At 58.3% G+C, this 14367-nt stretch overlaps 2 protein-coding genes across 5 annotated transcripts; both read right to left on the bottom strand.

Moving 5' to 3' along the window:
* Window positions 1-875: 875 nt before the first annotated feature.
* MATCAP1 (microtubule associated tyrosine carboxypeptidase 1) lies at window positions 876-8424 on the bottom strand. 4 transcript variants are annotated; one of them, XM_027119635.1, is made up of 7 exons: window positions 7405-7720; window positions 4809-5434; window positions 4584-4727; window positions 4170-4302; window positions 2953-3258; window positions 2750-2847; window positions 1479-1728 (listed from the first exon to the last, which is right to left on the bottom strand). In XM_027119635.1, the coding sequence occupies exons 2-7, from the start codon at window positions 5376-5378 to the stop codon at window positions 1561-1563; spliced, it is 1419 nt and encodes a 472-aa protein (XP_026975436.1). In that variant the 5' UTR covers window positions 5379-5434; window positions 7405-7720; the 3' UTR covers window positions 1479-1560. The 4 variants fall into 4 exon arrangements, with proteins under 4 accessions (XP_026975435.1, XP_026975434.1, XP_026975436.1 ...); XM_027119636.1 differs by lacking the exon at window positions 7405-7720 and adding an exon at window positions 8028-8105 and having other exon boundaries at window positions 1542-1728; XM_027119634.1 differs by lacking the exon at window positions 7405-7720 and adding an exon at window positions 8028-8424 and having other exon boundaries at window positions 876-1728; window positions 2750-3258.
* A 130-nt stretch (window positions 8425-8554) lies between these two features.
* Window positions 8555-13035, bottom strand: EXOC3L1 (exocyst complex component 3 like 1; the record flags this gene model as incomplete). The annotated part of the gene is made up of 12 exons (XM_027119632.1): window positions 8555-8782; window positions 8856-8980; window positions 9069-9224; window positions 9309-9431; window positions 9553-9682; window positions 10428-10538; window positions 10741-10841; window positions 10941-11066; window positions 11202-11319; window positions 11399-12011; window positions 12555-12774; window positions 12856-13035. Coding segments are annotated over 12 exons (2193 nt in total), but the record flags the coding sequence as incomplete, so codon positions are not given.
* Between the last annotated feature and the right edge of the window lie 1332 nt (window positions 13036-14367).

Below are 14367 nucleotides of genomic sequence, written 5' to 3'. Positions count from 1 at the left end.
GCTCTTTGCCCAGGAACTAGGGTGTGGATTTGTACCTCTAAGTCCCAATGACCTGGGCAGCCCTGTGCCCACGGCCCAGTCCTCAACCCCTTTCCATCCTCAATAGCCCAAGCTGTACCCCTGGAGAGTCCCCAGTGGGACAAGGGCCAGACCCTTGGGCCCTGCTCCACAGCCCTTTTATCCTCGTGAACCATTTGGGGACATGTGTAGTCACCAGCCCCACCTCATGAAAGCCCCTAGGCCTGGCACAAAGAGCCAGGAAAAGGGTACTTCTTTCCACTTAGAGAAGGCTAGAGCTCACCACCTTGGGAAGTGAGATTAGAAAGAGAAAGGGATCTCAAGTAGGCAGAGCCCACACAGTTCATTGTAATTGTTTTAATTGGCTTCTCTCAGGACTGGGAGCTCAGGGAGGGTTGTGACCAGTTAACTGGCACACAGAAGGCGCTCTATACATATTCACTGACTAAATGAATAAGGACTTTGCAGCTGTGTTTCCAAGTTTTCAGATGGGAAAACTAAGGCCAAGGGAGGGAGTAGGACAGGGTCAACCTCACACAGCTGAGTCTGAGATGAAACTGGAAGCAACAGTTATCTTGGCACCTCTCCTGGTCTAGGAGGGGCTCAGAACTAGGAACGAGGGGCCTGCCCCTCAGGCTTAATTGTGGCTGCTGCCAGGCTATGCCAACCTCTGCCAGAGACCAGCTGTGAGGGTGTGGGCAAAGACAGGGACAGTAGAGGCCAGTGCAGGGGATGAAGGCAGGGCCAGGTGAGCTCTTAGCTTGATTCGCAAGGGGTGTGTGTGTGTGTGTGTGTGTGTGTGTGTGTGTGTGTGTGAGTGTGAGTGAGAGAGTGAGTGAGTGAGTGAGTGAGTGGAGCTAGGAACAATTGGTGCCTTCCAGAGGAGCCCTGTTCCCTCCATCAAACCTTCAGAAACTGCTGCGTCCCAGCCCCAGTAAGTAGAGCACATAAATAAGGAATAAATACATGACAGTGGGAGAGGCAAAATGCTGGAAAGCACACCCCAGCCCAGCTGGGTCTCTACTACCAGGATCCCTGCTCCTTGAGTCTGTGTGAAAGCCAGGACCTCAGGCTCAGGCAGTCACCCCCAGAAGAAGGGAGATCCCCACCAGGACCCAGTGAGAGGTAGACAGCATGAAAGCTGAAGGAGCACCAAGGGGCCAGGTGGGGAGGAAAGGACTGGAGTATGCAGACACCCAAAGCCATCTCGTGCAAGAACAAGTTTCTACTCCCAAGCCACCCCCTCATCCCCATCCAGCTTCCCTCCTGCCCCCAGGCTTTTCCTCTGCTCAAAAGGCAGCTGGAGACAGGAGGGCAGATTTAGTTTGCCTGACATGCTGCTGTTGGCCTTCAGGGTCCCGGGAGGCTAGCAAGGGGCACAAACTCTCTGCTGTTGCCTCTCCTCCCTCCTGAAATGCTTCTGCCCTCCCCATTCCCCAAGAAACACGCAGGCTGTGGAAGCACAGAGCAGCCAGCTTCATGTTCTGGGGGCTGATCTGGAGCCCTCTTTCCAGGGCCCCTGCCTGTAGCCCTCAAGCAGTATCAGTCATCAGGCAGCAGGCGGCCCAGCTCTGCCTCATCCAGCCGGTTGGTGGTCATGATGTGCTCCAGCTGCTGCCGGTAGCGTGCTAAGTCCTGCATGAAGTGGGGCACCCGGGTTTTGTCCAGCACCCCATGGGGCCGAAGGTGATCTACATCCTCATAGGACACCTGCAGGAAGAAAGCTGGGCCTCAGGAGTAGGCAGGGTGCCCTGGCTTTCAGGCAGCTGGTCCCAGCTCTCTTGCAATGGCCCATAGCCCTTTGCTCCTGCAACTCCTCCCTCTCCCCTCCTGATCCACTCCCAATGTTATGTACCCTGAGGCTCAGTCCTGGGTGTTTGCTCTTTCTCTCAACACCTTGTTTTATCATCTACGTCCTACAACTTCACTCCTGTCTCCAGTCCAGCTTCCCCCCTCACCTCCAAACCTGGGTATCCAATTGCCTTCTGAACGCCTTCCCCAGGATATCCTTCAGGCACCTCAGACTCCCCATATCCAGCATTACTGGGTGCCAGCCTATGCCATCCCCACCCTCCTCACAGCCCCCTAGGTCACATTCCAGGTGGGCGCGTAGTATCTGTCACCCTCCCACTCAGAGTGGCCACTGAGTTAAAAAGATCCACTCTGAAGATCTCTCCAGCTTGCTGCTTCCCCTCCATCTGCACGGCCACTGCTGGGTTATGCCAGACCACCGTCGAGTCTGCAGAAGTGATTGGAAAGGCCTCCTCCTTTTCCCCCTGCACTCCCTTCCCTAGGCCTCTCCTCCCATATGACAGAGGGAGCCTTCTAAGGCAAACCATCTGTGCCACTCTTCTGCTCAAAGCTCCTAGGATTCCCCATTGCTTTGGATGAAATTCGACTTCCTCAGCCTGGCACAAATACCCAGCGCCAAGGACTTGTTCCCTGGCCATTTCTCCAGCCTCCTTCCCCAGGCCTTCCTGACTGCTCCCTTGGCCTGGAATGCTCTCACCTCCTTTGAAGTGCAGTGTCTACACACACACCTGTGGGCTGGCTCAAGCACCTATATTGGCTGCCAGACTGTCATTTCACTTCCTGTGCTCACCTCCACCCACGTTCCCCCCATCAGAGAGGCCTGGCACCCAGTCCTCAGTTGAGTTCCAATCAGAGGCTCAGGGAATACCGCAGTGATGGGGAGAGCTGGCTGGGCCCTCGAAGGCCCGTGGTCCCTCACCTTGCCCAGCGAGGTCAGCAGCGGGAAATCGATGGTCTGGCGATGCCGCAGAATGCGCACGATGCCATCCAGGTACACCTGATCCTTGCTGAAGCAGCCTGTGGACACGGGAGGGCCGTGAGCCCTAGGCCCAAAGCCCCACCTGAACCCCCCTCCGCACCCCTGCCACAGATCAGGACACTCCCCACTGCACAGGCGCCCACCGGGCAGCGAGGTGTCAGTCTGGCCGCGCTTGGCGCGCACGCAGTACTCCCAGCGCACGTCAGCGTCCTGCACGTAGCGCGCCAGGTCCTGGAACAGCTGGCGGAAGGACATGTGCGCGGCGCGGTGGATGGTGTAGTAGAGCAACGCGGCGCGCCACAGGAAGGGCTGCTTGCGGAACAGCACACTGTGCAGGCTGGCCAGGCCCTCCTCGGTGGGGTTCGCTGGCCGCAGCCCATACTGCAGCCGGCCCTCGGCGCTGTGCCACGGCTGCCGCGCGTTGTTCACGCCCCGCAGGTAGTGGGTACCTGTGGGGTGGGCGAGGGAGAGGCTGCGCTGGGCCGCACATCCAAGGGACCCTCCTGCCCAGCCTGGGTCCTGGTCTGCCCAGCTGGACCTCTAGCCAGCGACTCACTTATGCCTCTAAACCTAGGCTCTTACACAAGTCCCCTCCACCCCAAACTCAAACTCACCCAACCCCAGGCAGCATGAAGACTCTCCTCAGGTGAACTCACACCCAAGGATCCAGAGTCTCACATACATGAACCCTCCCTCACCCGTCCAGGGCTACACACACCCACACAAACTCTCCCAAACTCACACTGCCCCCCAACCCCCAGAGAGGTGCAGGAACTCACACACTACCCCAGCCCCACATCCTGCATGCCCATATCATGCTGATGTGCCCAGCAAAAACCATCTTTTGCCCAGAGCAACAGGATTCTTGATGAGGAGGGACAGACAGAAAAGAATAGTAATTAGTGTCCCATGCTCGCTTTTCCAGGCTGGCCCTAACCCCTCCTAAACCCAGCTCTGTGTGTTTTCAGCTAATTCCATTCCCAGGATCTGAACTTCCACCCACCGGGGAGGGCCTGCATGTTGGCTGGGCTTGTGGGACCCTTAGGGCTCTCCCTCTGGCCTGTCTGGGCCTCAGCAGTCTTGCCCCACTGTCAAGGGAAATCATAGAGGAAGTAGAGGGAGGAAAAGATACCCAGAAGGAACAAGAAATGAGGGTGAGCCCAGAGAGTGGGCTGGCATGTTCTGGCCTATGTCTGTGAGCCAGAGGAAGGAGGTAGCTGCTCCTGAAGGGAAGGGGCCCATCCTCCGGAGGGAAGGGGAAGAAAGAGAGGGGGTGGGGTTACTGGAGACCCTCACTGCCCCCCCCTTGTCCCAGCCCCCTCTCACCCCTACCCGCCCACCCGCCTACCCACACCCTGACCTATCTCGTGCCGCAGCATGCCCTCCAACCAATATTGGCGGGCTCCAGTCAGGTTGATGGCCAATGTTGGTCGGCTGTTCTCCACCATCATCACTGCCTGGGACAGCAGGTCCTCACTCAGCTGCACCACAACCTGCAGGCGGCAGAGCCCTGAGCCATGGCCACCAGCCCAGGGACCAGTGTGCAGGTGGGCCCACTGATGCCACAAGGCAGCCAGGCTGGACACTTGGCCACAACACCTACCCTTCCCCACCACTGCCTGGAGCCAGCTCCCACCTTACCGGGGCAGGGGCAGGGGCAGGGCTTGCCCGAGGTCACTAGCTCCATCAGTGTCGAGCTGGGTCTGGCATTGCCCACTCAGCAGCCTGGTTTGGAGCATGTGGAAAGGGGGCCTCGCAGGCAAGGCGAACTCACCTCCCCAGCGCAGCCCTCCTTCTGCATGTATTTGCGCACAATGGACCAGATCTGGCACTTGGTCAGCAGCTGGCCCCCAGTCGCAGCCTCAAAGCGTTCATAGGTACCAAACTTCTCCAGGACAGCCTCAATAATGCCAACCGCCTGCACAAAGGGCCACAGTGGCAGGTCAGGCCAGGCCTCTCAAGTGGTAGGGCCAGGGTGAGGTGGGCAGTCTGGACTGACCTGATGGAGGAACTGTCCAGAGGCCTCACTGTACTTCCCCAGCACAGCCGTAGGCATGGGCTCCTGATACTCGAACTGTGGGTTGTAGGTGTAATGGGACTGGAAGAACTTGTCCCGCTCACGGTCCATGTTGGTTGGCCGCAGGGCCACCAACATGCAGGGGCTCTTGCTTGCACCACGGCCTGCACCCTTGCGAGTCTTAGCAATGTGAGGCAGGGAGGCCGCAGGCCGCAGGGTGCCCCCACCTGGGTCCCGTCCCTGTCCAGGTGGCGCCCGACCCTGGGTGCTGCCCCCCCGCCGGCCAATACTGTTTACGGTGTAGGTGCTCTCACTGCGACGCATGTGGCCACGGTGGCCCAAGTGCAGCTCTGAGAAGGGCTGCGGCTCAGGCCGGGGCCGCAGGGCTGAGCGGACTGAGAGAGCCAGGGGCAAGGCCAGGGACCGAGGCCAGGGGTACAGTGCTGTCCCATCTCGGTCTGAGGGCCTCAGCCTGTGGCCCAAGGATGAGGGACTGGATGGCGGGCTGGGGGGTGCCTGCTCATACACCTGAGCCCCTGAGTCCAGCACCATTCTGTCCTGGTGGTCACATCCAGCTGGGTCACTCCAACTCCCCACACGGTCGACTTCTGGAGACACAGAAAGGCATGTGGAGACCAGCATGAGTGGGTGTGGCCTGAGGACCAGCAGGCCTTGTGCTCCATCCACACTGCCCTTGCTGGGCCTTTGGTGGGCCCAGGACCTGACGCCAGGTTCTAACCTGACCCCTCACCTCCACCCTAGTGTCCATCCCCTCCAGCAGGCTCACCCAAGCAAGCTGGACTGGGGGAAAGCAGGAGGAAGAGTCTCATACACCCAGCTAGATGGTGGTTACTCAAATCCCCTTAGACTGTGAGCTTCTGAGAGCAAGGCCTAAGCCCCTATTCATGATTCTTCTAATCCCTGTGCTCAGCGCCCACCCAGACTGGGAGTTTGGTACAGTGTAGCCTCAGCTGCCAGGATGACAGGTGAGGGGGTCTCACTACCTTCTACCTGCCTTCTACCTATGGCATTTTCTCAGTCTCACCCCGCCCCTCCCTCCTGGCTCCATCCACTTCCTCCAGCCCATTGGGATTGGGCCTCAGTCAGTTTGAATGCCTGCAGGCCCCTTGCTTATGCTAGTCCCTCCACCTGGAATGCTCTCTCTCCTGGGGCCATCTGCTCAAATCCAAATTAGAATCAGCTTTTGGTGAGCAGAGGGAAACTTCAGCAAATCCAAGCCAATCCCTGGTCTGTCCCCTAGAGTCATCTTTCTAGTGGTCATCCAAGGCCAGTGTCAGGACACTCACCCCTGACTCTACCAGGGCTCAGTCCAACCCAGTCTCTCCCCAGAGACTGACTGAAGGCTCCAGCCTCCAAACTCTCCTGCCTGCTCAGGGACATAATTCCAGCATTCCTCTCCTTTCCTACATCTCCTGCACCATCAATCTCTTCCTCTCTACTGGATTCTTCCCATCAGTATAAACACATGTTGTTATTTCTCCATCTTAAAAAACAAAACAAAACCCTCACTAGACCCCACACGCTTCCAGCTCCACTGCATCTCCCTCCAGCGGTTTCCTAGGGCAACACAACACCTCAAGTCGTCTATACTCAGTCTCCAATCCCTTCTTTCCTGTTATCTCTTCAATTTCGCTTCAAGTGGGGGCTTTTGTCCCCCACTCTCTATCAAAACTGATCTGACCAAGGTCACCAATGATCTTCGTATTGATCAGCAGAATTTGACAAATTTAATGACTTCATCTTGGCTTGGCCATGTTCTCCACTCGGTTCCCAAATACACTGGAACATGGTTCTCCCACCTCACTGGCTGTTTGTTCTTGGTCTTACTTGCTGGTAATCCCTATCTTTCTGACCTCTTGACACTATAATGTCCAGAACTTGGAAAATTCTCTCCTCTTCTCCGTTTATGCTCACTCCCTAGGTGATCTCATCCACTCTCATGGTTTTAAATATGTCAGCCCAAACTTCTTCCATGAACTTCAGACTAGTGTTGCCAGTTCTCCGTTCAACATCTTTACTTGAACGTCTAACTGAACATGTCCCCCGTCTGGAGTGCTTTCCCCTCATATAACTGCAGGGGTCACTCTCACTTTCCTCAGATTTCTGTACAAATATCTTTTTAGAAAAGCTTCCCTAACACACCCTCTATAAAATAAACCTACCCTAGACACTCTCCACCACAACCTCCCCTTCTCCACAATATTGTCCTATGATGCAGTTATCACCATCTGAAGTACAGTACAAGTGAGCTTATCTGTTTTCTCCTTTTAAGTGTTCACAGCTGTGTCCCCAGAACAGTTGCTTAATAAAGGAATGAAACCAAGAGCCTTTGTCCTTCTCAGAACTGGAATCATCCCTGCACTTTGCTTCCCCATCTAGTTCTGATCCCCTCCCCCTCCTCCCGGCACTCTGCCTAGTGACAAGCTGCTGGAAAAGATTTCAGGCCTCAGGCTTCCCTCCCCTGAACTAACTATACACTTTTCTGGATTCCTCACTGGTCTCTGGGGCCTCTGCTTGTACTAATCCCCTTCATCTCCACTTCTTTCATTTGACCTACCTCTTTGCAATTACCAGAATATGCCTGTTTCTTTCATGTCTCAGGTCCTTCTGCCAAAAATGCCCTCCCAATGTCTCCCCGTGGCAAACTCCTTAACCATTCTTCAGGACTTGGTTTAGGCCTCACTTCCTCCGGGAAGCCTTCCCAGCGTCTTAGAGGTTCCCAGTGCCCAGGCGGCTTTTTTACCATCCTAGGCTGTCACTGTTGGAGCCTAGGTCCGTGTCCCCCCATCATCCCCTGAACTCCCTGAGGGCAGGGACGGGTCCGATTCACCCCCATGACCAAAGTAGCCAGCTCTAGATGCAGACTGAATGAAAGATGGTTGTGGGAGGAGCCCAGGCTGAAGGCGGAGTCTGGTGATAAATGAGAGGGTGTGGCCTGAGCCAATAAGAAACTCCGGGAGAGGATAACGTGGAAGAGGAGCCAATGGGGACTGGGAGATCGAGGAGGGGCGTGACCTCCAGCCAATAAGAGGCGGGGGATGGGGCAAAGGGAGTGCCCAATGGAGGGCGGGGCCGGAGGACAATGGAGCGGGGTTCCCTGGTGGATGAGGAGGGGTCGCGTCGAACGCCTTCTCGGCCTCTCGGGGGTGGGGGGATTCCGTCCGCGTGCCGCGCCCCCACCTGTTCAATTCTCTTCTCGCCGCCGCCGTTCCCACTCCGCAACCCCGGCCGCCGGCTGCCCAGCCCTCGGGAGCCGACACTGGTGACGCACGCACTCGGGCGCGCGCACGCTCAGACGAAGGCGCGCGGATTCACGTCAATCTCCGCGGCTTCAAGCGCCCGAGGACATGGCTGGGGGTGGGGCCAGGCAGAGCCGGAGGGGGTCCACCATCGGGTCACGCCCCTGGGTGGGGTGTTGTCTTAAGCCCGCCCCCTCCGCCTCCATAGTTGGACTCAGCAGTCGCGCTGGAGACGCGAGCTCGCTGCTGGCGCACGGACACGTGGGGATGTAGTCCGTATACAGCGGCGGGAGCCCGGGTGCTTGGAAAGCAGCCCATATACAGGTCTGATGCCGGGATAGGTGGGGCGCAGACGTATTTCAGAAGTAGAGACAGGATACCTTAGGTATGTCACTGCACTTGGAACCCCTGACCTTCGCGGGGACTTTTATTTCTATCCCCCCTTCTCCAACGCACACAATTCAGGCGTACGGGGGCCGTGGCTTTATTCTGGGGGCAGCCGAGGGTCAGGCACAGGACCCCGAGGGGAGGCAGGAGGACAGTGGGGGTGCAGGTGCTGGCACGAGGCTGAAGAGTGCGCGTCCACCCGCTGGGGGCGAGGGCTGCGGGCCGGCCTGCAGAGAGCTGAGTGCGGCCAGGCGCTGCTCTCGGGACACGTCCCCGCGCAGGTCCAAGAGGGCGGAGACGTGATCCTCGCTATGGAGTACAGGTGCGTAAGCCCCGCCCAGCCCCCCCGGGTCCCTCCTCCTTTCCCGGCCGGTTTTCGCACCTCACGTCGGGAAATTGTTGCCGCAAGCCTGCCACCTCGAGACCAAGCAGCGTGGGGTCGCGGAGGTTCAGCAGCTCCCTCAAGGCGAGCAGCACTGGCGCGCACTGAACGCTCTCCTCCAGGCCCTGAACACGTCGGGGTTGGTCTCTCTCCAGCCCTCGGCCCCTACCCAACCACTGAGACTCCCGCCCATCTGCTCACCCAGATTCTCACCAAACCGAGGAAAAGCTCCCGAAGCTGGGCGGCATCGTGCCGCAGGCGCTCGGCCGCCTGGGTCCGCTCATCAGCACCGCGGCACACTAGACGGCCTTGCATCAGCGCACGTAGGTACTGCAGCACCACGGTACGCTCCGCCTCAGCCAGCAGCAGCTGCGGGGAGCACGATCAAATGGTTCCAGGACGCTTTTCCCATGGGCGCTTTCCCCCCTCCCCAGCCTTCCCCCGCAAACGCACCTGGACCGCAGGATCCCGCACGTGTCGGAAGTCCTGGCAGAAGCTCGCGGTCCGCTCGCACACGTCATCCAGCAGCTCTGGGCTCGACAGCCACCGGCGAGAGGGCAGAGCAGCGAATAGGGGCTGGAGCGGAGGTCAGAGACGCGGCTGGAGGGACGATTCAGATCCGGCATTCCCCGCAGAGACCCCCCCATGCATACGCTGTATCTCCTTCTCCCACCCCCATCTCCGTCTGAAGCCTCACCTGTAGCTCCGCCAGCAGCGCCTCCAACACCAGGCGGCAGATCCTCCTCTGCAACTCGTCCAGCGCTGCCTCCACCGGAGCTAAGGCCCCTGGAGCCACCCAGTCGGGCTGCAGGACGGACACGGAGGAGCTGGACCGACCAAAAGTACGGCTTCAGGACCAAGGCCAAGGCCCGAGAGGCCCTCCGTTGTCTAGCCACTCGGGCGCCACCTAGTGCCGCAAGTGTGTTCCGTGAGGGGGCAAGAAGGGCGGCTCCCTACACTTCTGAAAGTCTGGGCCACGGATTGAGGATGGGAGTGGTGGGCTCAGCGAACTAGAAGGGACATAGGCCAGCTGCACCTGCCTCTAATTCGCGGTGTGACCTTGGGCAAGTCATGTCTTTCAGTTTCTGTTTCAGTAAGGGGAGAGAGTTAATCCCAGTCAGGAGGGAGTCAAAATCATCGTTAATTTGTTTGTCCTCTCTGCCCCCACCCCAAAGAACATGAGACCCAAGAGGAAGGGAATGTTTTTGTTTCGTTCACAGCTGTAATGCCAGGCATAACCTGGCACAGAGTAGGGCCTTGATAAATATTTGTTGAATGAATGAATAATTGACACTATGTGCCAGGTACTGTGATAGGTACATTTTATGTTATCTCATGTGATTCTCAGAATGTCCATTATTACCCATATACTACTGATGACAAAAGCAAGATTCAGAAAGATTAGGTAACTGGCCCAAGGTCACACAGCTAGTAATTAGTAGAACTAGGATAGGAACCCCAGGGCTATGTGAGTCCAAAATTCCGAAAGGCCTAGTGTGAGCTGGGTCCATACCTAATAGGTGTTCAGTCAGGGGTTAGTGAAGGTGGGGTTCGGCGGGGGCCTCCTAGTACCTGAGTGCTGATTGGTGGTTGAGGGTGGCCAGTAGGTAGGGCACGTAATGAGGGGCCGTTGCTTCCCCCCTGAGGTGGTCTCGGGAGAATCGGATCAGAGCATCACTGAAGCTGCAAAGGGCAGAGGCGGCTCCTGTATCTGCTGTCACTCTGTGCAACCCCAGTCCTTGGTACTCTGGCCCCACCTCCAAGATACCCAAGGCCCTGTTTTGAAGGAGCCCTTTTCCACAGGTGTGTCTTATCTCTCAGAGCCCCTTAGCGCTGCCCCAGGATCAGGGCCAGGGGTTGGGAGTGGGTCAGTGCCTTGGCAGACCTCCTTAGGAATGCGCTCAGTTCTGACAGTGCCATGCCATGCACCCGCCGCTGCAGTGACTCACTGACCATTCTGGTCACGCGAATGTTCTCTTCCAGGATCTACAGGCAGGGATGGGCAGCCATCAGCAGAGTCCTAGTCCTGCCCTCTTTCCCTTTCCCTATGAGAGCTGCCCCCCTGCCTTGCCACTTTTCACCCACCTGCAGCACGATGGCTGGCATTGGTGAGTGGTAGAAGCCAGATGGGTCTGTGTCAGGCTCCTGCTCTCGGCCCCACTCAGCTACATCCCCGTCCAGTGCCTTCTGCAGCCACTGGGCCACACTTGCCTGGGGAAAGGGGCAAGGTGCAGCAGTATGTAGCAGGGCACTGACACTGCTAGAGACAGGTGGACATGCGACTCCACAGATACAGGCCCACAGCTGGTCGCAGAGCTGCTCTGAACCCAGGCCCCAACTACTCACCTGGACTTTGGCCACAAATATTGCCTCCAACTGCTCGATGTTCTCCAGGGTCAGGAGGGGCTCCAGATCAGACACATCAGCCTCGGGCCCTAATTCCAGGCTCCCCATCATTTCTGGCCTAGACATGGGTAGCCCAGTGTTACATTGAGCCTCCAGCCTTTGATGAACCCACTTCCCATTGCCCCAGGGACACTGACCCCAGGTACACATGCAGTGCCCAATGCAGCAAGGTGAAGGCATCGGCAGCTTCCAGCTGAGGCCCTTCCAGGAGTTGCTGCAGGCAGCGGCGCAGGCCGCTGTGCAGGGTGTGGGCCCACAGCCGGACCACGTTGTAGTGTGGTGGGCAGCAGGGTGCTACCAGTGCCTCAGCCGCGGCCAACTCTGCTGGTAGAGCCACCCGCAGAGCCTCCAGCCACTCTGCTAGTGCCCCTGGCCCAGGCTGCAGAGGTGTCCCAAAGTGGATCTGCTCCAAGCCCTCCTGTAGTGCCCGCAGACAGCGCTGCCGCCAGTCCCGGGCAGCCTGCTCCAGGGAGGTTGTGCGCCCAGCGTCTACTTCGGCCACACGCATAGCAGCCACCAGCAGGGCTGGATCCTCCCGTGCCAGCCGCCCTGCAGCCCCTGCAGCCGCCTCCACAGCCTGGCCCAGAGCCTCAGCCAGAGGGCCCAGCCCCTCGAACACTGGCAACTCCAGGCCCCCGAGAGGTGCCCACGTCTCCTCTTGTAGCTGCTCCAGTTCCCGAAGGCTCACATATGCCTCCAAGAGTCGCTGGGCATCAATCAGGGTCTGTGTGTGGGCCAATGCAGCAGGCACTAAGCAGGGAGAAGAGGCAGCCCTGGGTCTCAGCCTTCCCACCTGTGCAGTGGGTATAGCAGTAGATGCTGAGGGCCTGGGGCTGGGGTGATGTGTAAAATATTTAATTATCAGTACAGTAGAGCATTGGTCAATCTGAAAGGACCCAGGGAAGGGCCTACATGGTGGGCCAGGGGTAAACCCTTGAGCTGATGGAACATGAGGAAGTCAGGGATCTTGGAGGGAAGGTAGGGAGGAACTGCGGGGAACATACAAGTGGCTATTCATCCACCCCGTTAGGGAAATAGTTTAGTAAATTAACAGCCAGGTTGGCCAGAGCCACTTGGTGTCAGTCCTGACTCAGACATCCCATGCTTGGGAACCCCAGAATGAACTAATATGCACCCTTTCTTCATATGCCATTTGAAGCCTGAGTTACTGTCTGGGAGGTCGCCCACATGTCCATCCATGCAATCTCCCACTGGCGCCCCAGGCCCTTGATCAGTGATGGTGTTTGTCGACTACCTGTCGGAGGACTGCGGCCTAGGGCCCTACACACTCACCAGCTCGCAGCCGGGGCAGCAGCTGAGACATGGCCTGCAGTTGCTTGTGTTGCACAACCTGCTCCCGCAGGGGTTCTAGGGTCTGTGCAGCCTCAGCCATACCCCAGAGCAACCCATGAGCCTGGCCCAGGGCTTCGCGGGCTCCCTGCACCGCCTCAAGGGCCCAGGCCAGCTGCCGCACACCGGTCTTCACACCCTCCAGGTATGACTGCACCACCGACTGTGGGAGAGAGGCAGCCAGTGAGGCCTGGCCAGTCCTGCAGCCCGCCCTCAGCACTCCTGCCTCCTGCCTGATGCCCACCTTGATGCGTGCTTCCAGGGAACAGGTACGCTGCACCTCGCGGCTACGGTACTGGCCGAGCCTGGCCAGCTGCTCTGGCCGGTAGAAGATGCCCGAGGCCCACTTGAGTGCTGCACCCCGGGCCAGCTGCTCCGCCCTCTCCTGCTCCGGCCACTCAGGCCCTGGGCAGGAAGAGCCTGGGCAGCCGCGTCAGTTGGGCAGGGCCTGCAGGAAGTGGCTGCCAAATCTGCTCCCCTTCCTACCCCTCGGCCTGTCCCCCAGGGCAGTCCACTCCTCTCCCTGCCCTCCCTATAGAGCTCCAGCCAGACCTGGCAGGGAGGACCAACCCCACCATCCCCATCTTTCTTGCCACCATCCCCCCCTCAGCCCACCCAGAAGGGCTCATACCAGGGGGAAGTGCGGGCTGCATTTTGTCCCTGGCTGCTGAGTCCATGGCTGGTGGAGCCGGAGCGGAGGTAGGAATAGGGGCGAAGGTCCAGGTTAGAGCAAGTAGAGTGGGAGCGCCTCTGAGCTGCAGCCTCTGTCTAGGCCCCACTGAGAAGGAGGAAGGTTCTTGCCCAGCCCCCTCCGGAAATGAGAGGGAGGTGGGTGTGATGGGAAGGAACCTGAGACACCTTTGCCTGCCGGGTTTCTCAGTTTTGCCCCTCAGATGCAAGTGAAACAGGGTAGGCATGGGCCTCCACTGGACACCGCTCCTGCTCTGAGTTGCAGAGGACAGTTTGATATGGAACTCACCAGGCTTGGCCAGGCGTCCAGTTCTCCCTCCTGCACAGATAGCCTTGGCCTTGAGGATGGCCCTCTCCCCTGGCCTTCTTGGCAGAGCTGGGTACTCCCACCACTGGCTCATGAGACCCACACCTCAGCATGCAGCAAGAGACTTCCTCTCCCCAAGGAAGCCTCTGTCCCACCTCTCTGCCCAGGAGCTCCCTCCTCCCTCCAAGGTCCCGCCCTCTCCAAGGCCACATGCAGAAAGGAAGGAAGCTGAGTCTCTGGTACTTTATTCCCAACAGGAAAGAGCATCTGCACTGTGGGACAGAGTGGGGAGGGCTGGGCGCCACTTCCTCTCGGGGAGGGGGGGTGTACTCCCTGTGATCATTGAGACTTGAGCAGCCTATGCAGGATCTGTTGTGCTCAGGATACAGACATGAACTAGATGGCCCCAACCTGGATGGAGAGCGAGGTGTGCAAATATGGGTGTAGGCAACATCACAGTGTGACAACTGTGTTGACGGGCCCTTCGGAGGTGGGTGTGCCTCTGCACAGGAGCAAGAGATGACAGGCTGTCGTGAAGACGGTGTGTGGTAGGTGATCGCAGAGACGGGTGGAAGGGCTATGAAAGCTATGTTTGTCTTGGGAGTTAAAGGGAGCCATGGAAGGGACTACTAGGTAGTAATAATGTAGTGGACACTGGCTACTACCCGAATCCACCCTTCAGGACAAAGATACTTGTTCCCCCAGCTGCCAGAAATGTAGGCTGCTGAGGTCTCACAGTTGAGTCTCTCAGTCAATGTT

Source organism: Aethalodelphis obliquidens, unplaced genomic scaffold (assembly GCF_003676395.1).
Source record: "Aethalodelphis obliquidens isolate GAN/ISIS:26980383/991018 unplaced genomic scaffold, ASM367639v1 scaffold20, whole genome shotgun sequence".
In the NCBI taxonomy this organism is placed as follows: Eukaryota; Metazoa; Chordata; class Mammalia; order Artiodactyla; family Delphinidae; genus Aethalodelphis; species Aethalodelphis obliquidens.
This window is presented reverse-complemented; position numbering and strand designations above follow the sequence as displayed.